The sequence below is a fragment of the Panthera pardus genome, unplaced genomic scaffold (genome assembly GCF_024362965.1).
Source record: "Panthera pardus isolate Hobbes unplaced genomic scaffold, ASM2436296v1 HiC_scaffold_25, whole genome shotgun sequence".
Classification (NCBI taxonomy): domain Eukaryota; kingdom Metazoa; phylum Chordata; class Mammalia; order Carnivora; family Felidae; genus Panthera; species Panthera pardus.
The window spans coordinates 53,467,109-53,491,425 of record NW_026526821.1 but is presented as its reverse complement, the minus strand read 5'-3'; the positions used below and the strand labels follow the sequence as shown (position 1 = coordinate 53,491,425).

At 46.7% G+C, this 24,317-nt stretch overlaps 1 protein-coding gene across 4 annotated transcripts in view; it reads right to left on the bottom strand.

Moving 5' to 3' along the window:
- Window positions 1–24,317, bottom strand: part of ST6GAL2 (ST6 beta-galactoside alpha-2,6-sialyltransferase 2) — an 80,505-nt gene that overhangs the window by 32,600 nt on the left and 23,588 nt on the right. For 3 of the 4 annotated variants that reach the window (XM_019428479.2, XM_019428480.2, XM_019428478.2), the window contains exon 2: window positions 5,643–6,637. In XM_019428479.2, coding sequence (XP_019284024.2) covers window positions 5,643–6,588 — 946 coding nt within the window. In that variant the 5' untranslated portion in view covers window positions 6,589–6,637. Of the gene's footprint in view, window positions 1–5,642; window positions 6,638–14,361; window positions 14,682–24,317 lie in introns of those variants that run through there. The other variant, XM_019428481.2, reaches the window with a different exon arrangement.

Here is a 24,317-nt window from a genome sequence, read left to right as displayed (position 1 = left end):
ACTTTGCATCAATATGTATGCATTCTCAACCCCTATGATTGTAAAAAACTCATTCCCTCCCCCTTGGAGGAAGCAGATTTGAAGCTTATCCTCCCTTCTTCAGGTTTGGCTGCATAAATGAACCCTTTCCTTGCTGCATACCTGATGTCTCGGTGATTGGCTTTGCTGCTGCACATAGGGCAGACGAACTTGGGTTCAGTTACAAGTTCCTGGTTGAAAGCTGGAATTTTATTACTGGCAAAAAAAAAAAAAAAAAAAAAAAATACTGTCCGCTATTTTCCTAAAAGGGACAGGCTCACTCAATTCCTCTTTGAGAAAATATCTACCAAATATCCAGTGACTGAATGAAGTATGTCTATCAGTCATTTGTTTCAAGTAAACATGGTGTCGCATGATACAAGTGGCTAGTTCTGCTCACTACTCAGCCACACAAGGGCTTTTCCACTATGTGCTGGTGTGCAGAAGCGTTTTCACGTCATTGCCTTCTTGGTCTTGAAAACGCGTGTACTCAAAGGCTGATATTTAATAAAGCCAACATTTTAAAATGTTTTCCTGCTTCATCAAGGACACCCATAAGTGAAACTGCCACTCTATTCTTCTCCTGCAGAGCTTGGCTGCAGAAATCACAACTAGTAATTGGGCACCACTGCCTTCATTTACACTAAGCAGCAGTTTTACCTACCGCTGCCTCTGCACCACCAGTGCAAATGTCAATGGTTAAAAAGACCCCTGTGTGTTTTCATAAAAAGTTTTCCCCTCATGAGCCCCTGAAGGGGTCTTGGGACCCCAAATGTAAGCGCATCACAATGATGTGAACGGCTGATCTGGGGCAACCCACTCCCAAGGCAGAGTGAGAGCAGGCTCCAGGCAGTGGGGTGACCTTTAGGAACAGACGTAATCAGGGCACTATGAGGGCAAGAAGTGTGAGGCCAGTGCTGCTGAACCTTAGTTCTCCTGCTAAACCATGCTGCCCTTGGACGCAGCCTCTGTCTAAAGGAGAGGTGAATAAGCCAAGGCTTCCAAGCAGTGGGTGCTTTTCAAATTAATTAGGTAGAAATTCCAAATTAACTGTATCACCCTTGAAAATGTCACAGCTTTTAAATGCCAGTATCCTACACTGAGGTGTGTGTTAAGCCTTCAAGCGACCACACAAGGCACAGGGCACAAAAACATAAACTAGCTTAATTCCTTTGGAAGTGGTAGGAGTCTAAAGAGTTAAAAGGCCAATTTTTGTGCAGGAGGCTGCTATGGATGGACTAGGAACCTCCTTAAAGCTGTCAGTGGGATCAGGATGGGAGGGGGGAGCGTTTTGGGGAGGATGAGCTGAGAGCGTGTCTATCACGCAGACATGTTTTGTAAACATATGCCTGGCTGTGCATCTCCTTGATAACGCTCTTGAAAAACTAAGCTGTCCATTCATATTTAGAAAAGAAGGAATGGATCAGACAGCAAGCACATGGGGAATAAAGTAAAGCCTCATTTCTGGAGAAGGCATTTCCAGGGTAGAGCCATTTCGTGTTGACCTTGAGAACAGGGCCAGGCTACATGCATTCACTAAGGAAGATTAAAAAACCCTTCAAGAAGCAGCCAGCCAGGAGGCGTACCAGCACTAAGTCAGTGCCCTGCCTTGGGCACTGGGCCCCAAATCCCCCTCCTCCCTTCCCGCACTCCTCCAGAAAACAAAATCTGAAACAGCAAGGGAGCAAAAGCCTCCAGTCTATAGGGAATGGCCTGCCAAAAAGATGATTCATCCCTCTCAAGACTCCGCCACCCCTGTGTGCCTCGCCTCTCCCTGGGACTGCTGCAGTGTGACTTCCTTTGTGCCCTCCACTCCAGGCTCTGGAACTCTCTCTGAAATGCAAAGCTGACCCATCACTTCCCTGCTTCAAAGATCGTAATTCCTCTCTGGGCCCCATGGACCCAGGGGTCAGAGCTAGACTTTCTGGAGACCCAGAGTGGGGTTTAATGGAGTCCAGGCTCCACCCACTGTGCCTGTAGGTGCCCCCATAAAACAGGAAGATTCCTTTTCTTGGCTTTGCAACAGTTTACACAAGAGCATTTAGAACAGGACTTTGCAGTAGACACCCTATAAGTGGCACCTTTTATTACAATTATTAAGTGAAATCTAATTTCTGGAGAATGATGTGTAAGCGGCCTGCCTGCCTATCAGTGTAAGTCTCTCCCCACTCCCAGCCCCTCGTGCTCCCTGTAGATCTCATGCCACCCACCTCCCCCATCTCCCCTACCCCTGTGCCCTTCTGTGTGCCCCCCACCCCCCGCCCCGCCAAGCACTTCTCATGCTGTGTCTCACCTACCTCTTACCCTAGACTTCAGCCTGGATTTCCCTCTTTGGGCAGTCCTTGCTAACCTCTCTCTACCCAGTCATCAGCCCTCACGGTGGGTTAGGATTCTGCTGTCATTTCTTCCCCATCAGTAAGCATATCTCTCTGTCCTTCTAACCACAATACTGAAAATGTCTGTTCCAGTTGGTCTTCTCCAATAGACTGCATAGGACTTGAGGTTTATCTCTCAGCCTTATTTATCTTTGCATCGCTAGTGCCTAGCATAGCATCAGGCCTCCGTGGGTTGGGGACTCAATAAATAATCAATTCCTGTTAAATAACTACAGGATCTTCTTTCTCCCCTTATGAGGCATCAGGATCTGCCAAATCCTAAGCTATTACCACCAAGTACCATATGCTCTGCTTCCTACACACAGCCCTCCACACCCTCCCACTTCCCCAGACCCTTCCCAGAATTTGAGTTTCAAGCACACAGACCCTGATTTCCCACATCAGGGCTAGGACTGTTAAGACATTTCTCCTCTGTAGTGTGTTTGCACAGGACTGCTGGGAGCTGATTTCACTACTAAATTATTATTGTTTATATGTATGGCTGAAAAAAAAATCATCTCTTAGTTCTAGGAAAGAATGTTCCATGTTTCCAAAACAGTTCAGTTTGCTTTGCAATAACACATTCAAAGTGGAGGTGTTTACAACTGCTATACTGTTCTCAAAAACAATTACATGGCATGACTCAAGCCTAACAGAAGAGGGAGAAGCAAGACTGCATTGTCAGCAGAGCAACCAGCAGAGGGAGCTACAGGGTGGCCGATAAGCAAACCTGAGGCGCATGGGGTCTCTCACTCAGAGAGGGGAGATTGATGGAGCATTCTGGGCCAGTACAGCCTGGAGGGGCCTCCTGGCAGGGGTGACATGGAGGTAGGTACTTTCTTAGCTTCTTCCTCAGTCTTTCATGAGACCATGACCTTCTGTAAGTTCTTTGATCTTCATTTGGCCAATTACACAAGTAGAAATGTAGGGGCCAAGATGATTTTAGCTAACCAGCATGGCACGCCCCAGCATTCCAAGTTGCCTGAAGGAATCTGCTGAGTGAATCTGTTTTTATCAAGAGAGACATTAAGAAATATGTGTTATAAGCACATATACGTTAGGGGAGCAGGAAGGAGACATAGAAGCACCTGGCATGCACAAGTGCTGAGACTAAGACACACCCTCGCTTATAAAAATGAAACTTTTTGCTTTTACACACGGAACTGTGCTGATTCCACATTCTTAAAATGGTAGTAAAAAATTGGGTTCAAAGGAACCTGGGCAATACAATAAAGAGAATTTCTTAAAATTTCTGAGTTGCGTTCTTCAATATCATAATTGGAAGTCTATAGTTCTAATCATGAAGCTTCACCTAAGGGCAGACAATAGAAGTTAAATTTGGATGCTAGCAACTAACAAAGATGTAACTGACATTTCACGTTCCCCAGAAATGTGTAATTCCCAGTGTCTTTCACACTCTCTTCCAAACTCTGAATCAAGCAGAATTTATAAGACTCTGGTCAAGGATATTTTTGCCAGAATAAAGAGCAAGAGAAATCTCCCTGACACGCAAGAACAATCCATATATGCAGCTACTATGCAGAGGTGTTTAAAATAAAGCAAAACAAAACTGGAAGCAAGTTACTGCCTGCTTTAAAGCATAATACTTAAATTCCTTCTTACATTATTAATAATGGTCCTCGGGAATGAGAAGGAACTTCACCCCAGGGAGCTTTAAACCACTGTTCTTCCATAATCAATTGCAGACTACTCTGCTCTGGCTTTGGCTGCATATGACACATGGACAGTGTTATTATGAGCCTGCTGTAATGTCAGCACTGGGACACTGGGACCCTACACCTCAAGCCCGTGCTCGTGCTTACTTTTTTTAACTTTTTAAAAATTCACATTCAGCTCCATTCCCAAGAATGTCTGATAGGAGGTCTGGGTGGTGGGACCCGATTACAATGGCATCGCCCCATTTCAAGGCAGCTCTGGCATGTCAGCCCCTCCTCAGGAATACAGAACACTGACAGACCCAAGAAACAATGGTTATTCCTTTCTACCAAGTGAGCAAAAGCCCCTTGACTGAAACTTCCAGATTAGCTATGAGCTACAACACTGTCTACTGTGAGAATGTATTAGACACAGTTGTTTTACAACTTGACTTCAGGCCAAGGCTGTGTCCGATTCACATTTTTTTCTTGGCACCTAGCACAGAAGTCTGAACATAGTAAGGACTAAACACATGTTTACTAAATGAATGAATGATTCTATAGACTCAAACTGCTTGTTTGCCCGTGTGGCAATGGAATGAGCATGGGCACAGAGGGAAGGCTAAGGCCTTACAGCTAAGCCTGAAGTTTGCTGAGAAAGAAGGAATTCTGCCTCCAGATGCAAAAGAGAAACCCTGCCTCAACTTCCCACCTGCTGGCCTGCCCTGCAGACTCCAGCCTCCAGACAGCAGTCTCAACTCTTATCCAAACTTCCAGCCTATTCACCTGCCCTACAAATTTCAGACTTGTCAGTCCCCACAACTGCAGGAGCAAGTGCTTAAAAAAATCTCCTCTCTCTCTACATCAATCTGTTTTTCTGGACAAGCCTAATACAGGAACTATGACCCAGATGTGCTCTTGGGCTCCTGACAGGGCTCTGAAGGCAGAGTTCAGAAGGAAAGACGGATACCCAAGGTGTGGTCATGTTATTTACCATCTTGGAGAAGGTCCCTGATGGGTGTCCTGGCCACGACTCAAAGGTTGGACATGCACTAGCTGGCGTGAGGTCAGAGCTCATTGTGCAGACAGGAAGGGCTCTTCTCAGAGCCACAACATCCATTTAGTCCCTGGGCTAACTAAAATCACCACCATGCATACTTCTCTTTGCCGTTGCACCCTCTCTAACTGTCGCTGCCCTGCAGACAGTTCTGCTTTTTTTTTCTGGCCCTTGCTCCTCTCCCATGAGCCTACAACTTAGGGGTTCATCAGGTCTCTGCAGGCTAGGCCAGGAGCCTGGCCACGTAGAACACAGTCTCTTTGGGAGAAGAACTCAGAGCGGCTGCCAGGGGCAGGACACAGACCTTCCACTCCCCTGCCAGCCAGGAGAGGGGGAACACCTCTGCTTTCAAATCGTCCCCCAAAAAGACCTCTGCTGCTACCTCCAACAGGTTCGTTCTGCGCCAGTGAGGGAGAAGCACGGGAGACTCTCCCGCTGGCGTCAGAGACATCCAGCGCAGAACCCCCGTTCTGCCCAGCCAGCCAGATGCAAAGAACAAGGCCGAGTGCGCACCGTGGGCGACCGTGCGGGACCCACCTATCTCCTCGCCCAGGGAGGAGTTGAGGATGGCGCCGGCAGACATGACCACGGCGCAGCTCCGCAGGCCGCGCGGGTGCAGCTGGCTCAACGGCACGGCGGGGACCAGCTTCTGCCAACCAAGCGCGGAGAAGGGCGCCTCCTTGCCGTCCAGCGTGCGCACCCGCACCCGGCTCCGCAGCGCACACAGCAGCTCGGCGCGGCTCAGCCCGGCCGCCCGCCGCCCGCGGAAGCGCACGCCGTGCTTGTTGGCGCTCAGGTAGTCCTGCATGGCCTTCTGCAGCCGCGGGTTGAGCATCTTGGACGAGACGTTTCCCTTCCAGAGCCGGTGGAGGAAGGCCCTGGACATGGACGAGTATAGCCTGTCCCCGTCGTCGCCGTCCTCCAGCGCTGGGCTCCCGCCGGGTTTCCGCTGCCGCTTCCTCGACCGCCTTCTCTGAGCCAGGCGAGCCGGTGCAGCCCCCTCCCGCCGGCCTGGGTCCCCGGGGGAGAGGGCCCCCGGCGTGCCCAGAGTGTGGCTGTGCAACCCTGGCTGCCCGGCGGCAAAGAAGTAGTCGTCGTCCTCCGGGTAGAAAGCACTTTGCGATTTTCTCCCGATCTGGGATGAAAAGAACTCTTCGTCATTTTCAAACCCATCCTGCACCTGGGTCCATTGCGGCAGGTCGCCTGCACCAGCGCGGAAGGGGACAGACGGGCGTCCGCCCAGCAGCCGCTTGTTCGCACCCACGCTCTCGGGCAAGGAGGGCTCCTGCATGGCACCCATGATGGCTCTCTGCTTCCCCTGCATGGGCAGGAGCCTCCTGGTCTCCAGGAAGGAGAAGGAGCTGGGCGCAGGCTCAGCTGGGTTGCTGTCGGTGAAGTAAATGAAAATCACTACGAAGAGGAGCCCCCAGGCGAAGATCCCGCAAAGCATTCGTTGTCTCCATTGCTTCAAATGTGGTTTCATGGCAGGTCTCTGGGGTCAGCACCTTGTGTCGGTAGGAGGCCGAATGAACCTGAAAAACAGCCAGGTCTGCAGTTAGCCACCGGAAGACACCTGCTCCGAGGTCCCTGGGGACAATCTGGCTTGAGCAGTGTTTCTGCAGGGGAGGGTTAGAAGGGGCATCAGAAACCAGGATCATTTGGGAAGTTTGACTAAATTTAAGCGTCATATCCCCCCAGCCCCACCCCACTTTCCTCCACTGGATCCGTGCCAGACAAGAGGTCCTGCCTAGAGTCTTGGGAGAGAGGTGGAGGAGTGGCTGTATATATGGAAAACCTCTGGAGGTATAACCACTTCCCCAACCCTGACAGCTACTGAATTGGGGCCCATCCCAAAAGCCTCTCCCTGAAACTGGGTTTACAGAATTCCATTGGAAAAGCAAAGCAGCTGAGTTAAGAAGCAGAGTCCGTCCGCCCTCTCTTCCCTGCTTTATCAGACAACAAAGGCTCCTATATTGTACAGCTGTAGTACTGTGCGCTTTTAATGGGTGACAACCGTGTCAGATTCTTCCTGGTCTCCCCCAGGCCCTGGGGGCTGCCTGAAATATACCAGAAGTCCACTAGGGTCCTGAATAACCAATGCTTCAGCCAGGTCTGCAGTTAGCCACTGTGGGCGAATGTGATGCCAGGGTATCTGTGGACTTCAAAAATACACTCAAATAAGTAGCCTCCGACTTCACCCCCATCATGAGTCTCTCGTGGAACAGGAAGGTAGTATGTTCACATGTCAAACACGAGAGGAGATGAAGGAAAAGCTGCCTGATTCTAGATGAGCCTCCAACAGAGAAAGGGTGACGAAGAAGGCAGAGATGAAATGGACAAGATAAAAGGTAAGGGAGAAAGAACCTCTCCTTCACACAGTACTCAAGCCCCTGTTTACTGCTACATTGCTGTGTAGGTACAGTGCCTGGTACTAATAAAACAGTAACAAGAAATGCCCTTAATGTTCGGGAATGTAAGCAAAGCCCCCAAAAGGGAAAAAATACAAGGCACGTGTAATAATACTGGAGCTTTCTGGAGCCTACCAATGAGCACAGTGCCCAACACAGGCAGACACTGAATACATATTGGCTGAAAGAATGGCGTGAGCCTGCGTGTGCGTGTTGGGGGTGGGGGTTGTGTGTTTGCGTGACGGGGTTGGAAGAAGTAGGGAAAACTGAACTGGAAAGTGACTCCCATCCAGCTATGAGGGACCAGGAGGGTGTATTTGCATGTGTGAGCCACAGGCTCTGTGAGAAACGGGGAGAAGTGAAGTTCTCTGAGCGAGGGTATCATGCTGGTTGCTTTCAGATTTCTCTATAGCAGGTAGGGGGGACAGGGAGGAGGGGTGTAAGGAGGCAATACAGGGCTCGAGGGGGTCTACCTACCACCACAGTGATGATGACAGGTTGTGGGTATAAGCCACACAGGTTTTGAGGACTTTGTTACCTCAGAGTAGATCACTGGGACCGGTGCTAATAGAAATGTGAAATGAGAAGTGCCCCAAAAGCTTCCAACATCATGACATCCTTAAAAGGAGAGCCCAGCCTCTCAGAGATTATATGAAAAGCAATATTCATTTCAATGGAGGAGTTGTGGCTTTTAAAAACGTGTTTGCTTTACCTTGTATTCACCTAAAGGCAAGGCTGCAGGTTTCATTTATGGTCATAATTCAAACACACGCGTACAGAACATGCTTTCACCAAGCTGGGAACACTGATGCCAATAAATTAACACAGAAGAAACAATACTAACGGTTAACCTATGTGCCAGACCCTAGGCTTAGCTCTTTCCCCCGGATTAGCTCATCTGGTCTTCCCAGCACCTCATAAGGTAGGAAATACACTTTATAAATGAAGAAACTAAAGCCCGGAGGGGTTAAGTAGCTTGCCCAAAGCCGGGGAGATAGCAAGCAGCAGCGACTGCATACAAAACCCATCTGCGTGACTCCAGGGCTCACACGTTTAACAGTAAGTTCTGACTCCATTTGATCATACAGACTGAAGCTATATCTTCTAAAGAAGGCTATTTAAGCTCTCTCTGGTGAAGGATCGCTTTTTTTCTCCAAACTGTCACAATCTGATGCTCTTATATTTCCACTCCTGCACGTCTTGGCAATGCCCAATTGCCGTAAAAGACTCTAAATGCTTACTGTCAAGTTTTGTACACATCTCATCAGGAGCTGGTAACGGACAGTTTGCAGATGTGCACACGCAGTCTGGGGACCCGCTTTGAGTAGCGTCTACCACATGATCTCTCTAAACTTGTTTTCTCGGGAGCCTGTGCTTCAAGCTGTGCTGCCCAAGCTGAGGATCTAGATGCTATTTCCAGTATTTCAACATTTCTATTAGGAAATCGGAAAATCACCCTTAATGCCGGTTACTCTGCCCTTACCCCAGATGAGTACACTGCAATACCATTCTGACACCAAGCTCTGGAGTTAGCACTCAGTCCCACAAGACTGCCTCCACCTCGGACACCAGCCTGAAGTGGGAACCCCAGGCCACATGCACTTAGGACCCTTTCTTTGGCTAGCAATCTGGGAGGTTCCCATGGCACCCCCTCGGGTTCCATAATTTGCCAGAATGAACTACAAGAGCCCTGTACTAACGATTACCGAGGTTTTGTAAGGTATACACATGGCTCGAGGTCTTGCAGGGTGGATCCCTCTCTCTGTGGTGTCAGAGAACATCACTCTCCAGACACCACTATGTTCATGAACCATGAACTTCCACCAAGCCCTGGCATCCAGAGATTTCCCCCTACCGTCTGAACACACAGTTCGTCTTTCTGGTGACCAGCCTCCATCCTGAAGCTCGGCAGGAACCCACCAAGAGTCACCTCATGAACATAACAAAGATATTCCTGCCACTCAGGAAATTGCAAGGCTTTTGGCAGCCCCATGCCAGGAACCCCTGGACAAAGACCAGAGAGATTATTCTGCCACAGCAAGGCTGTAGTTGCTAATTTAAAAGGCAGTCTTTCTGCTTCAGGTAGAAGTCCTCATTACGTGGTTGCCTCTCGTTGAGCAACAGCTCTGGGCACACAGTCGGTGGCTTGCTGAAGAATGGGGAAGTGGAGATGTCTTTGTCCAACATTTGCTTGAGAGACTGTTTTTAAAACAGCAAGTCAGAAGGGGAGGGCTGTGCACAGGGTTGCTGTGTGTAAAATGATGAGGAGGAAGCCTTGATCCTTTGGGGAGGGCCTAGAAACCTCTGGCCGTGGGGTTTGGAGCTGAGGGCCCCACCCCCATGCCAGGTGACCCTGAGCTGCTTCAGAGCAGCAGAGCTGGGGTATTAGGCATACAGACTTCCTTATTTAGAAAACGCCTCGTTCCCAACCGAAGCAGGCCAAGACATTTTGTTTTTAATTTTGGGGAGCTGACAGACATGGAAGGGAGGCAGAATCATGACAGGAGCTCTCTGGTCAGAAGGCAAGCCTAAAAGGGAAAAGCAGAGGAGAAGGCACTGCCATGGGGCCAGGACCCTGGGGCAGCTCTTGTTGTCTCTGCCCACTTTGTCAGGAAGCAGAAAGGTGGGATTTGTGAAGCCCTCTGGGCACCATGCAAGCACTGGGAAGCCCAATGCAATAATGATGATTTTTCATTAGGTACGATTTCGTGGCTTCAGATGCACAGTAATAATAGAAAGGAGGGGGATCACGGTCTCAACTCATGATTAGGCTGAACTTTTAATAATCCAAAAGCTTCCCCGCAACCTCTGTCGCTGCAAACCTTCTGCTGCCAATTAAGGGAACCTTCTCCAAAATGATTAAATCTCAAGGCAACAGCAAATCCTCCGCCAGCAAAACGCTACACACATCATTTTACGGATCATGGGGCCCAGTCCCCAGCATCTTTATAAAAATCCAGTCAAAGACAGGCGGAGGACATCACCAATGTTCTGTCCATTGCTCATTCTCCTCAAAATGACCATTCAGCCAGAGGAAGAAATGTTCAGCTAAGCAACAGAAAAAGAAAAAAAACATTTTTTTCCTCTAACGTGGTATATTTAAAATATAATAAAGTAGCTTAAACAAAGTAACGTATACTCATTGCTATTTCCCATCATTAGCTGGTGTGATATAAATCACATCGGGGAGATTTAAGAGCTACATCAGGCAAATCATCCGTTCCCAGGTGCCAATGACAAAGTGCTACCTAATCCTACGTTCACGTGTGCTTTGTCGGGGGTGATTTTAGTGACTGCGGCAGTTCAGTCCCTGCCAGTTTTCCCCTGGGAAGAGAACTGGCAAGATTATAAGCATCGTTTGTGTGGCGTGGCCCTCTCTCCATAGCGAGAGACAGAGACAGTGCAAGTGGGGGAGGGGCAGAGAGAGATGGAGAGACAGAGAGAATCTCAAACAGGCTCTGCACTGTCAGCACAGAGCCCGATGTGGGGCTCAAACCCACAAAGCGGTGAGATCATGATCTGAGCTGAAATCAAGGGTCAGAAGGTTAACCAACTGGGCCACCCAGGTGCCCCCTCTCCAAAGCGATTGTAATAACATTATGACCTACTACCTTAGCCGCGCTAAGGTCTACATGCCAAGTAGACATTCTCTGCCCACTTGAACTACTTTTCTCTCTTCCCACTTTTCTCCCAATTCCTATTGCCTTTCTAGCCAGGCCTCTAGGAAACTTAACAGGGTAACACTAAAGCAATGATCATAGACAAACAAAACACAATGACCGGCTGCTAGAAATTATTTTGATTATTCCACTTGTTCAGGAATTTCGGTGCCCCTCAGATACTAATTCTCAAAGAAATGAGCCACGTTTCTGCACGGAGGATGTTGAAAATAATACAAAAGAGTGTTAATAATCCTCCTTCAAATTGTTGAGGGAGAAATCACATTTTCCAAAAGGCACAATTCATTACAAGTGGTCAGATGACGTGAGGAAACGCAAGCTGCAGATGAACATTACAGTGCAGCTAAGTGTTAAGAGGGCTAGCTTCCCATTTTGTTTAAGGGTAGAGAGAAGTTAATTCTGGCCTTTGCCACTTCAATGATGTCCCTCTCATAAGCCCTCAGGTTGACAGGCTTGATCACCCGTTTCCTTGAATGGAGAGTATTCTGTAACACACTTTGATGGATGGGTCTCTGTTACAACTGCCATCTGGCCGGGTTTTCTGTTGGTCGGAGAAACACTCGTGTCTTTTTTGTGTGTCGAAGTTGTCTGAAGAATCTTAAATCTAAGTATTTATTTTAACATTGAAATAATAAAGAAGATTTAGGATGTGAGCTATAGTGAGTTACTCATGTATCTTAGTAGCCGTCAGGAGACATTTGCTTTCAAGATTCGTTTTTCCAAAATTAGCTCTTGTCACATACCCAAGAAAACACTCAAGTCTGCAGAAAAGAGGGAGGTACCACCCCCAGCTGGAATCCTTCTCTCTCTTCACAACCCCATTGGCTCCTTTCACAAATAACCCCTTTTCTTTCTTTTCATTTTCTATAAATGTAAGAAAGCCTCCAGACTGCTACATGCATGACACGGAGGGCCCGCTCTTTCATTCTTTCTCACTCCGGTCTCAGCCCATTCTGAAGCTAATGCCCAGAAGAGCAGAAAGAAGGAGGTCAGCCTGGTCAGTGGGGCCTGGTGGTGGGAGGGCCGGCCCCTTTTCTAATGGTCCCGGCCGAACTGCTGATTCATCGTCCTACAAGGGCAGCCCTGCAGGTGCACTGGGCGCCCTGAGGTTGAGGCAGCTTGGCTCAGGGCAAGTATCCTTGTGACCAGGAGCCGCTGGACTCCACGATAGATGTCACCATCTCCTGTGGGAGGAAGGACGCAGTTATGCTAGGGCCAGCCGACCCAAATGAGCTCGCTTGGCAAAGGCCTGAGTTTAAAAAACCAGTGCCATGGCTTCTGGTTGATTTAAAATGTGGTATCTTGAGTAATCTCAGAGGGGGACAGTGGGAGCTGCCTGAGGGTGGGACCGTATCAGATTCAGTCTTATATTCCCAGGAAACCAGTGTAGGTGGCCCCATGGAAGGTTCCCGATTAATGTTTTAAATAAATGAAGTGAATGACTGCAATTCATAAAATAAAATGAGCAGGACCGCCCGGAGGCAGACTCCTGGGTGGGACAGGCGGGAGGGGCCCCACCGCTTGCTGTCCTTCCCAGGCCAGCGGGAGTGTGTGGGTGGCTCTCTACACATTTAACCAGTTGTCGTATGGTTGGCTTAAGAACAGCATGTAAGGAACAGAATGTAAGGAACAGCAGTCACAGGAGTGGTCAGGGAGATGGAATGAACGAGCAGCGACAGTATCAGATGCTGCCATGCAGCAGACGCCTACCACGTGCTGGGCCCTGTGCAAAGCCCCTCATCTGTACTGTCTCATTTAAATGCTTCATTCCTGGTGTAATCCTTGTATCAAACTCTACAGTCAACATTGTTATTCTCATTCGGCATATGGAGAAACCGAAGCTCTAAGTGGTCCCCATCATGTACACTGTTCCAAACCCCTTTTTGTACCAACTGTACAATGAAACCAGGGGATGTCGCACCATGCCTGAAAATGTATTGTATTTTTTTTTTAATTTTTTAATGTGTATTTATTTTTGAGAGAGAGATAGTGTGTGACCACGCGTCAGGGAGGGGCAGAGAAGGAGACACAGAATCTGAAGCAGGATCCAGGCTCTGAGCTGTCAGCACAGAGCCTGACTCGGGACTCGAGCCCACGAGGTGTGAGATTATGACCTGAGCCGAAGTCGGACACTCAACCAACTGAGCCACCCAGGCGCCCCCACCATGCTTGAAATTTTAATGAGATTTTTTTTTCTCTCTGCCAGAAAGTATTATGCCAAATTTCAGGTTAGCTCCCTACACTGACCAGACCACCTGACATCCCGTCTTCCCTAACACGCTTTTGTCTGCTGGAGAAACTGATCTTCCCAGGTATAGGCCTTGGAATCAACACCTCCCCAGAATCCACCTGCTTGGCCATTACTAGAGACAGCTTAGCCTGGGCACGCCAACCATGTGGATTTCGCCCAGTCAAAACAGGCTGCCAGTTCACTAACATTTCCAGCTACAGGTGGGAAGGTCTAAGATCTCAAGGAATTTGTTATCTAGGTAGGAAGACCACAATTCTGACTGCTTGGGTCTCTGTCCCAGGATAAGTGAATGTAGAGAGGAACGAAATGGACTAAAGATGCGGGGGAGTAGGTTTGGACACTGAAGCACACATTGGTTTGGAAGGGAGTCAGTCACCTCCAGCCAGTGGAACAACTGGGCTAAGTGCACCTGGGATGAGAATTTGCATGGTGCAAAAACAGGTGACCAGGATTGTTGGGCTCCGGCTGAACAAGGGTGGCCAATCTTATTAAGACGATGGTATTCTCTTTCTGAGCAAATAATTTCAGCAATACAAGATTTTTCCTCAAGTGGCAGGGCAGATGGGAAATAGTTTAAAAGGCAAGGACTCCCATATGTGAGCCACTCTGGGCAGCTTTTAGCTTTCAGAACTTTCTGCTATGAGGTGGCAGGTGCTGTTGGGGCAGAGGGAGGTGGAAATGATTCCAGACGTCTATTATTGGTTGTGCAGAGACAACACAAGCTGCCTACCGCTAGGGTCTGCTGGCTTCCTGAAACAGCATTCATCTGCTTTGGACACAGTGGCCTGTTTGTTTTACGATAATTAGCATTCAAATATTTACACTTTATACCAATAATATGCCAAGGCTCATGATTGAAGCTGTAAATTAGCTTCAGCACTGATGTTTAGTAGTCAAGAAGATGAAATGTTGCATACCTGCCACTGAGACTTGAAGGTTACACTCTGCTTCCTCCAATGTAACTGGGCTTCTGGGTCAAAGTGTAGGTGGTCAGCAGGTGGCTCTCCCAAGGAGGCCTCTGGACCAGTGGAAGCCACTCTTTCATAGGAAAAGCATGCCTTCCTGTCCCCACAGGGGTCAGAGCATCAATATGGACTGGCAGTGGATGCATGTGTGATGGCAAGAGGGTGCCGGCACCAATCAGGGGCACATCAGGGCCACCATCTCTGGTCTACACAGTGTTGCACAGTGACATTGATGATTCCACACTGAGAAGGAAAGGCAACGTATGGTTGACTGGAAAGCCCTTTGGTCAGACAGCCTGTTCAGATCCTTGCCGGCTCTGTTATTTTGTATAAATCCTTTGAGCCTCAGTTTCTTCATCCAGTGTGAGTCATAACACTGCCTCGATCACCACTGCTCTGTGAGATGAATGAGTCAGGCGCTGCGTGTGACTTGACTGGCACAGTGCCTGGCCCAAAGGGAAAGCTACATAAATATGATTTCAGTCCAGGTTTTGAAATCCTGTAAAAGCAAAAAAGTGGTATAACCAGCATGGATTTCACTGTATGAATATTGGTCCCATGCGTAAACACATAAAGGCTCACCAGTAGGTATCCCTCTCTTTCAGTGGCCCCAAAAGGACATGCCCTCGTTGAGATCAGCACAAGCAGGGGACTCCAGCTAATAAGCATGGCCCAGACCCTGCCTAAATAAAGCCCTGTCTCTGGTGTCTCCGTCACAAAAAGCAGAACCCATCAGGGGCTGAATGCCCAAGAAGTATCTTCTTTGGGGCTCATCGTGTTAGCTTATTGTAATTCATGTTACTCAACAAATAGTTATTAAACTTAATGTCAGGCTGAATATGTATCCCAGGAGACTCTGCCTTTGGGGGAATTGAATGAAGTTCTTGGGGAAATTAAGATTTAAAATCTTGAACACCAAGAGTGCAAATTCCAACATGTCTCTTCAGTCCAGACACTGAGGCTCTCACCAGAGCCCAGGAAGAGAGTGTGCTTAGAAGAATTCCCTTTCAGAAAACTTCAAACCAGGGCACTGGTTTTGCCTATCAGGGGAAAAAGAGTGTTTTCTATGGCAAGAGCCACATCTTAACAAATACGGATCATAAAAAAAAAGCTAACTGCTTTAGATCCGTCTCCATAGATCAGCACAGGTGGATCTCAAGAATAATGCTGGGGGGGAAACAGAAGCTGCAGAAGCAAACTCACAAGAGTCTTAATCATTTCTGGAGGGTTATAAAATGCCAGTACAAACCTCAGCAGTGACCACCGAGGAAGGAGGACTGAGATTTTGAGTGGGAGGGAGGGTGCTTGCATCATTGCTCAAAAATGTCCTCTCTTGAGGCACCTGGGTGGCTCAGTTGGTTAAGCGTCCGACTTAGGCTCAGGTCATGGTCTCACCGTTCGTGGGTTCAAGCCCCACGTCGGGCTCTCGGCTGACAGCTCGTAGCCTGGAGCCTGCTTCAGATTCTGTGTGTGTCTCTCTCTCTCTCTGCCCTTCCCCCACTCAACTCTCTGTCTGTCTGTCTCTCTCTCAAAAATAAGTAAACAATGGGGGCGCCTGGGTGGCTCAGTTGGTTAAGAGTCTGACTTCAGCTCAGGTCATGATCTCGCGGTTTGTGGGTTCGAGCCCCGCGTTGGGCTCTGTGCTGACAGCTCAGAGCCTGGAACCTGTTTTGGATTCTGTGTCTCTCTCTTTCTGACCCTCCCCCATCCATGCTCTGTTTCTCTCTGTCTAAAAAATAAATAAACGTTAAAACAAAATTAAAAAAAATAAAAAAAACTTTAAAAAATGTCCTTTCTTATAAAGAAAAGATTCAAAGTAGTAAGGCAGAATATTAATAGGTATTAAATCTGAGTATATAAACTAACTTATGTATTTTGTGTTTTGAACATATTTAAACATAATTTTACACATAACAAAAGTTATAAAAATAAAAGTTGTAATAAGAGTTGTAAAAATAAGAGAAATCACTAATTGTGTTTATATTTACATCTCTACTTCCTAATCTCTTTGGCTAATAACCCCTGCTTCCTCTGTTAGCACAAAGTATAAATCTAACGTTTAGATTCCAGCCTGGATTCCAGCTTTGGTTAAGACTCTCATGTGACAACATCATCAATCCAGCAATGAATAACTTACAGCTGTAATGATTTATGAAAGCATACAAAAGCAATGAGATTTTGGCCCGCACTCTTTCTAGCTATGTGATTTGGGGCAAGTTACTTTAGCTCTTGGAGCCTCAGCTTCATCATATGAAGATGAAAATAATCCTGACTTTAACAGACTGATACAGAATAACAGATTTTAATGAGAATATGCAAATAAAGTTTCTATTGTTGCTACCGTAGGTTGTAAGTATCTAAAAACAGCTATGCCCTGTGGCCCCAGGCTCTGCCTTAAGCACTTATGGCTGCCATCTTGTTTACTCCTAACTACCTGAGAAGATGGAGTCTCTGAGTCCTGTGTTCTCTACTCCACCTCTTAATTCTATAGAGGAGTTCCCAGTCCACTGAGGGACAAGGATAATGGCATGAATCTTGGTAGAACCAAACTAAGCTGGCCCAAAGTCTAGATTTGACAGTTGGGGGAAGCAATGTGGGGGACTGGCAATCCAATTTGTTCCCCACACCCAGGCCACAAGTTATGCATGACTATCTGTAACGCATATAATTTAACCTCCATCTGTCTGACATTTGTGGTATCTTGCAAAATGCTGAACAGTTATGTCAGTGTCTCTCAAATCCTACCATCTGGGAACTATGGTGAAGCCCATTTTATGGATAAGAAACATGAGTCCCAGGGAGGTGACTTAAAAGTCCCATTGTTAACCCGTGTGGGAGCCAGGACAGTACCTGGTAAAACTGCAAGCAGTCAAAATGAGGACAATGATGATGTGCATTTTCCTTACCTCCTAGGGTTGTTGAAAATGCCCAAGAAAAATGTGTTAGTAGGAACATTTAAAACTCAATGTCCTACAAATTCATTCAGTGTCCATGATATAAGGAATCATAAATACTTAGATTTCATTATGTCAAAGTTATCCTAGTTTATTTTTTTTGTCCCATAATATATGTGTAAATAAAAAGATAAAAATCACCTTGGCAGATGAAGAATTGCCAGTGAAAATCGTAGACTGGTGAACACTTTTCTGGGCAAGTAAAAATGACAACAGTTTGCCTTGTAAGGCTATTTAGTGGCTTTAGTAATGTAGCCTTAACACTCCTAAAGTTTGGTTTTAAGAATGAAACTATTAAAACAAGAGAAAAGGCAAGTTGTGAATGCCCTAACACCAAGTTCTTATGATAGGAAATATTTTCCACAGAAGTAGCAGAAGAAGGCAGCATATCTTTGAAATGCATTAACTTTCATATTAAAACACATATACATATTATGTTGTCAAATATAAATGAACTTGAATTTAACATAAAATATGAGACTTCAAAGAAACTTCTCGGTAGAGCTTTCAGCTCTGCCCTCTGACCTTCCAGAGCTCAGTGTTCTTCTCCCTAATGGAAAAGTCTGAGAAGCTGGGATGAGACTCCAGAGTAGGGACCCCAGGGGCACCTGGGTGGCTCAGGAAGTGAAGTGTCTGACTCTTGGTCTCAGCTCCTGTCTTGATCTCAAGGTCCTGAGTTTGGGCCCCATGTTGGGCTCCATGCTGGGTTAAGCCTACTTAAAAACAAAAAAACAAAAAAACAGACAGACAAACAAACAAAGAAGGTCCCCAGTGCACTTAAGAATAACTTGGGTGGGGCCCCTGGGTTGCTCACTGGGTTAAGCATCCAACTTCAGCTCAGGTCACCATCTCCAGGTTTGTGAGTTCGAGCCCTGCATCGCGCTATCTGCTGTCAGCACAGAGTCTGCTTCGGATCCTCTGTTTCTCTCTCTCTCTGCCCCTTCTCTGCTTGCTTGCTCTCAATCTAAAATTAATAAACTTAAAGAAAAAATAACCTAGGTATGATTCAAATGTTTCCTCTCTAGTATGCTTCTCCAGGTTCCATTTCCAAAGCCAGTGAAAAAATTCCAGATTATGGAATAATTTCTGAAGTTTCTAATTCTAAGGATTAGCTCACCCTTATAACATCTTCTAAATGCCAATACACCCCAGGCATGGCCAGTCAACTGAGTTATGGTTCCCCTGGGAACAGCAGCACAAATGTTTTTTTGTATCTGAGCACACGTGTACCTACGAACACAGTGTTGGTCTTAACATTACTTCACTCATTCATTCGTTCTACAGGTAACTGGGCACCTACTACACACTGGGTCCTGTGTCTACCATGTGGAGGAAATCAAATATAATCTGTCCCCTCCCCTGAGCTTATAGGACAGGAAAGGCAGAAATCAGGTATACAAATCTTGCAAGATACTGTGTAGTCTTAACTGTTTTTTTTTTTTTACCACATTCCTTTTTACCCTGTGACCTTCCTGGTGACCTCAGCAGCTACCGCTAAAGGAGGAGATTTTGAGTGGGAGGGAGGATGCTACACATAAAACAGGGGTGCTTGGGTGGCTTAGTTGGTTAAGTGTCCAACTTCAACTCAGGTCATGATCTCGAGGTCTGTGGGTTCAAGCCCCGCGTCAAGCTCTGTGCTGACAGCTCAGAGCCTGGAGCCTGCTTTGGATTTTGTGTCTCCCTCTCTCTCTGCCCCATCCCCACTTGTGCTCTGTCTCTGTCTCTCTCTAAAATAAATAACATTTAAAAAAAATTTTTAACATAAGACCTCTAGTGCCCAAAGGAAAATTGTCACAAAGGAACCAGAAGGCGGTGATGTCAATTCTTGCCTTTAAAGTCCAAAAGCTAAATGACTTATTTTGATTAGATGGAGAGAGGTGGGTGGGGGATGGGACAGATGGGTGAGGTGTACTAAGGAGGGCACTTGTTGGGATGAGCCTGCATGTTATATGTAAGTAATGAATCAATGAATTCTACTCCTGAAGCCAAAATTGCACTGTATGTTAACTAAAGTTCTTAAAAATTAATTTATTTTAGTATTTATTATTTTAAAATTAATAAATTAATTAAATAAATTCAATGTATTTATTTTGCGTGATCAGGGGAGGGGCAGAGAGAGGGAAAGAGAGAGAATCCCAAGCAGGCTCCACACAGTCAGCACAAGAGCCCAATGTGGGGGTCAAACCCAGAAACCATGAGATCATGACCTGAGCCGAAACCAAGAAGTGGATGCTTAACCAACTGAGCCACCCCCTAACTAAAATTTAAATTAAAAAATAAATAAATAGAGGCACGTGGGTGGCTCAGTTGGTTAAGCATCCAACTTCAGCTCAGGTCATGATCTCACTCACGGTTCATGAGTCTGAGCCCCGCATCAGGCTCTGTGCTGACAGCTCTGAGCCTGGAGCCTGCTTCGGATTCTCTCTCTGCTTCCCCTCCCCATCCCTGACTCACACTCTGTCTGTCTCTCTTTCAAAAAGAAATAAACACTAAAAAATATTAAAGAAATAAATAAAGTTCAAAAGCTGTATTTCAAGGGGTGGGAAAGGGCAGGACAAAAACTGGGAAGAATACTTGCTGAGTCCGTTTTCTCTTGTCCAAAGGGAGACTGGAAAGATCTCTGAACTGATGGAAAAGGAGAGTGGGAATTGAAACAGAACAACTGGGCACTGGCCAGGGCCCCCGAAGATGGTTTCTAATGTCAACCAACTGTGGCCTCCAAAGTAGACAGAATCCACAGACCCAGAGGGGACGTGTGGCACAGGCACAAGATGGAAGGGGGACAGTAGAGGGTGCTGTACTATAATGTACTGCAAGGCAGAAGGCCAGGCAGGTAGTTCAAGCCCAGCCAGCCCAAATGCATGCACCTGCATGCTAAGGACTAGACAATTTCCCTGAAGTCATGAAGCTATCTAAGTCAGAAGAGGGAAAAAAAAGAACCTAAATCACCCACGTTAATGTCAACTTTGGTTAATTTACTCAACTAGAAAAGGTTGGCTGAATTGGTAGTTTGATTTTCCAACACTGGGTGGAATGGGGTCTCAAAATACAGCTTAAGTTGCATTGAGATAAATTTCCATTTCTTGAACACTTCTGGATGTGGACTCAACATACACACCTGCTACATAAGTGTACGGATACAACTGTGCTACGTTTTCTATCTCCTGGTGCCGCCCACATTTATATCCATCGTGTTGGTTTCTCCTCTGAACCGCAAGCCTATATATAACCAACTACCCCCCTTCTGTGCTTCCTAGCAATCTCGAACTTCATGTGTCCATACCAAACACCTGTTACTCTCTACTCCTCCCTTAGCCTTTCCCCATCCAGTAACCAGCATGGCCATTCGCCGGGCTGCCTGGGTCAAAGACTTTGGTGTTACTCTTGCTTCTTCTTTCCACTTAAACCTATATCCAATCCCAACCACCAGCCCTGACCTGACCTAGACAGACCCAATCCTAAAACATACCTGCACTCGCACAACTGATTGCCTTCTCTGCCTCCCCAAAGTGGTCCACACCACCTCTCGCCTGCACCAGTGCAACAGCCCTGGAACCGGTGTCCCTGCTGGCACCCTGCCTTCCCTCTGTGCGTGCTCCAGGCCACAGAAAGAAACTCTTATGATGGGAATTTAATGTAGCCAGTTACCTGCTGTCAATCGCCCCTCCCCCCTTACTTCCCGTATGTGGTATGCCTCCACTTCTTTTGCTGACCTCATCTTTTAAAATTTTTAAAAAATATTTATGTTTGAGAGAGAGAGAGAGAGAGAGAGAGAGAGAGAGACAGAGTGTGAGCAGGGGAGGGGCAGAGAGAGGAGACACAGAATCCGAAGCAGGCTCCAGGCTCTGAGCTGTCAGCACAGAACCCGATGTGGGGCTCGAACCCATGAGCTGTGAGATCATGACCTGAGCTGAAGTCGGGACACCCAACCGACAGAGCCACCCAGGCACCCCGACCTCACTTTTTTTTAAGTTTACTTATTTTTGGGAGAGAAAGAGCACAACCACAAGTGGGGGAAGAGCAGAGAGAGAGGGGGAGAGAGAGAACCCCAGGCAGGCTGCACACTGTCAGCATGGGACCTGATGCGGGACTCGAACTCACAAACCATGAGATCATCACCTGAGCCGAAATCAAGAGTCAGAGGCTTAACTGACACAGGTGCCCCTTGCTGTCCTCATTTCACACCACTGCTCCCTTTGCCTTCCTCCATCCTCCTGGCCCCTACAGCTTCCTGCACACTCAGCTCCCACCTGTTGCAGGGCTGGGGCCCTGCCTGGGCCCTTCCTTCTGCCTGGGGCCATCCTCTAGAAGCTGACCTGCCTTCCTCCCAGTTTTTATGTAAGTCTCTGCTCTACTCAGAAGGGCTTTCCCTGAAATACTCCTCCTCCCGACCTCTCTCAGCTGGCTCTGTCTTCACTTTTGGTACTGCTCTCCACCTGCTATGTTGTTTGTTTAATGCTATCCTTCTCCAACAGGCTGTAAGCTCTACGAGGGGGACCTGTCTTTCCTCACTCCCTAGACAGTGCCTGGCACATAGGAAGTTCTCAGCCACTCCAGGAACAAGGTGCGGAAATGAAGGAGGGACTGTAAGACAAAAGACTTTGGGGCCTAACTTAGGTTGGGGAGCCTGGGCGGATCATACGGTGGCAGTAAAATTTAAACTGAGAACAAATGGGTGGCAAGAATTAGGTAGTTGGGGGCCGGGTGCATTTCAAGTGGAAAAATAGGAGCTGTGAGGGGTAGGGCAGCTGGGAATCTGCGCGCCTGTATTGTGGTTTGGGTAAGGGCAGAGATACACAATATCTCCTCTTCACAAAGATCAAACCCCTTGTTACTTAATCCCCAAACACACCATGATACGGAAACGCTGGCCTCTATGAAATATACTATCAAGAACTTGGGAGAAACACTATAATTTTAATGTCTTTATCACATCTAATGACATAAATAAAATGCAGTGGTTTCAGCCTCCCCATCAGAGTCAGTAGACAATTTTAGCTAAAACTCAACCACACACAGTTGGCAAATGGGAACTTAGCACTATGACTTCTGGAAGTTTATTTGGTCATAGATGGAATGAGGAAAAAGGGAGAGATGTGAAAATAATATTGCGTCCACATGCACCCAGCCTTGACGGATGGCACAAAACTTCTGCAGGGCTCCAGCAGGACCAGAAGTTTACAAACAAGGCATCGCTGCCAGACGCCAGAAACCCAGATCTGCCCTGGAGAGGGACCGACCAGCCCCACTCCTGACATGGCAGGGACAGAAAAGTACAGAGGGAGGGAAGGGTGAGACCGGAGTCATGGCAAAATTATCAGAATAGGAGTTTAAAGCAACCAGGATGACACCGGAAAATAGCACCTCAAAGGAGATGAAAGATGCTGTCTGAAGACTGTGTCTCTGGGACGACAACAGGCATCATAAATCGTTCTGATGAATTCTGGTCCAGTATCTATGCTAAACAAATGCTCTGGTCATCTAACCCCACTCGCCCCAGCCCCTCTTCCTTCCAGCTGTAACTTTTCTCTGGGCTGCAAAAAGCTCTTTTATCTAATTTGTTAATAAGCCATGGCATGTAAGCTGCCCACCTACCCTTGATGGAGACACACACACGTGCACACACACACACACACCACATCATATACACACAATGCACGCATTACGCCTTTATTATATGCCAGGCACTGTGCTACGTGGTAGGGATCAAAAGGACAATACAACACTGTCTTATCCTTCACGAGTCTATAATTTAGTGAAAATAACTTCTTTTTTTTTTTTTTTTTTTTTTTTTTTTACTAAATACAATTTATTATCAAACTGGTTTCCATACAACACCCAGTGCTTATCCCAACAGGTGCCCTCCTCAATGCCCATCACCCACTTTCCCCTCTCCCCCACCCCCCATCAACCCTCAGTTTGTTCTCCGTATTTAAGAGTCTCTTAAGGTTTGCCTCCCTCCCTCTCTGTAACTTTTTTTGTTCCCCCTTCCCCTCCCCCATGGTCTTTTGTTCAGTTTCTCAGGATCCACACATGAGTGAAAACATACGGTATCTGTCTTTCTCTGCCTGACTTATGGTGAAAATAACTTCTAAAGTTGTCTTCATGGTACCTGCGTCAGCCACGAACATTTCACTATTAAAGAGAATTTATGTTCATTATTTTTATTTCGTAGTCTTATGGAAATTTACAAGTAGTACTACATTTAGGCTATCTGTACCTAATTTCCATGCTGGGTAAGTGAAAGTTCTGTTAATAGAAAAAGAGAGCACTGATCCAACATTGATTCACTCAACAAACATCTCTTGTGAGGCCCACACTCAGACATAAAATTATCAGCAACAGCACCATATATTCCATGCAGCTTAAAGGAGATGCTACCACCAGGGCACCACGGTAATAAAACCGTATGGATATTTATGTTTTCTCTCACTCCACTGTGCATTTGCTCACTTTATTTCTGCTCTTGGCAAGATTTAAATAAAGGCTTTTTCTCCTCTGCTCTACAAATGTTTGCAGCAGCTACATTACACTGACTTAACACAGCATTAACTACAGTACAAATATACAGTCCTCATATTGCTTTTGGAACAAGGAAAACGTTTATGATCTCTGTCACAGAAACACTGAATTCACCAATCTAAAATTTATTTAAAATGTCAGATGACTTTGATAAAAATCTATAGCTCAAATTCAGCTCTCAGCAGTGTGGAGTTATTACTTTGAATTTAAAAAAGAATGCACCCTCAAGTATGTTCTGGCTGTCTTCAGAATGTAAAGTTCAAGGCAAGCCATGTGGGCTACTGTGTGTTTACACTGCATTAGGTGCTAGAAAAGCATTCTGACTTGGATGCCCCCCTCATTTTAGTAAAAACTTCAGTCCCCATTTTATAAGAAAACAAAATATCAGCTCTCAGTGGAAACCACTGAGAATTGTGCACCCGGAGGAACGTA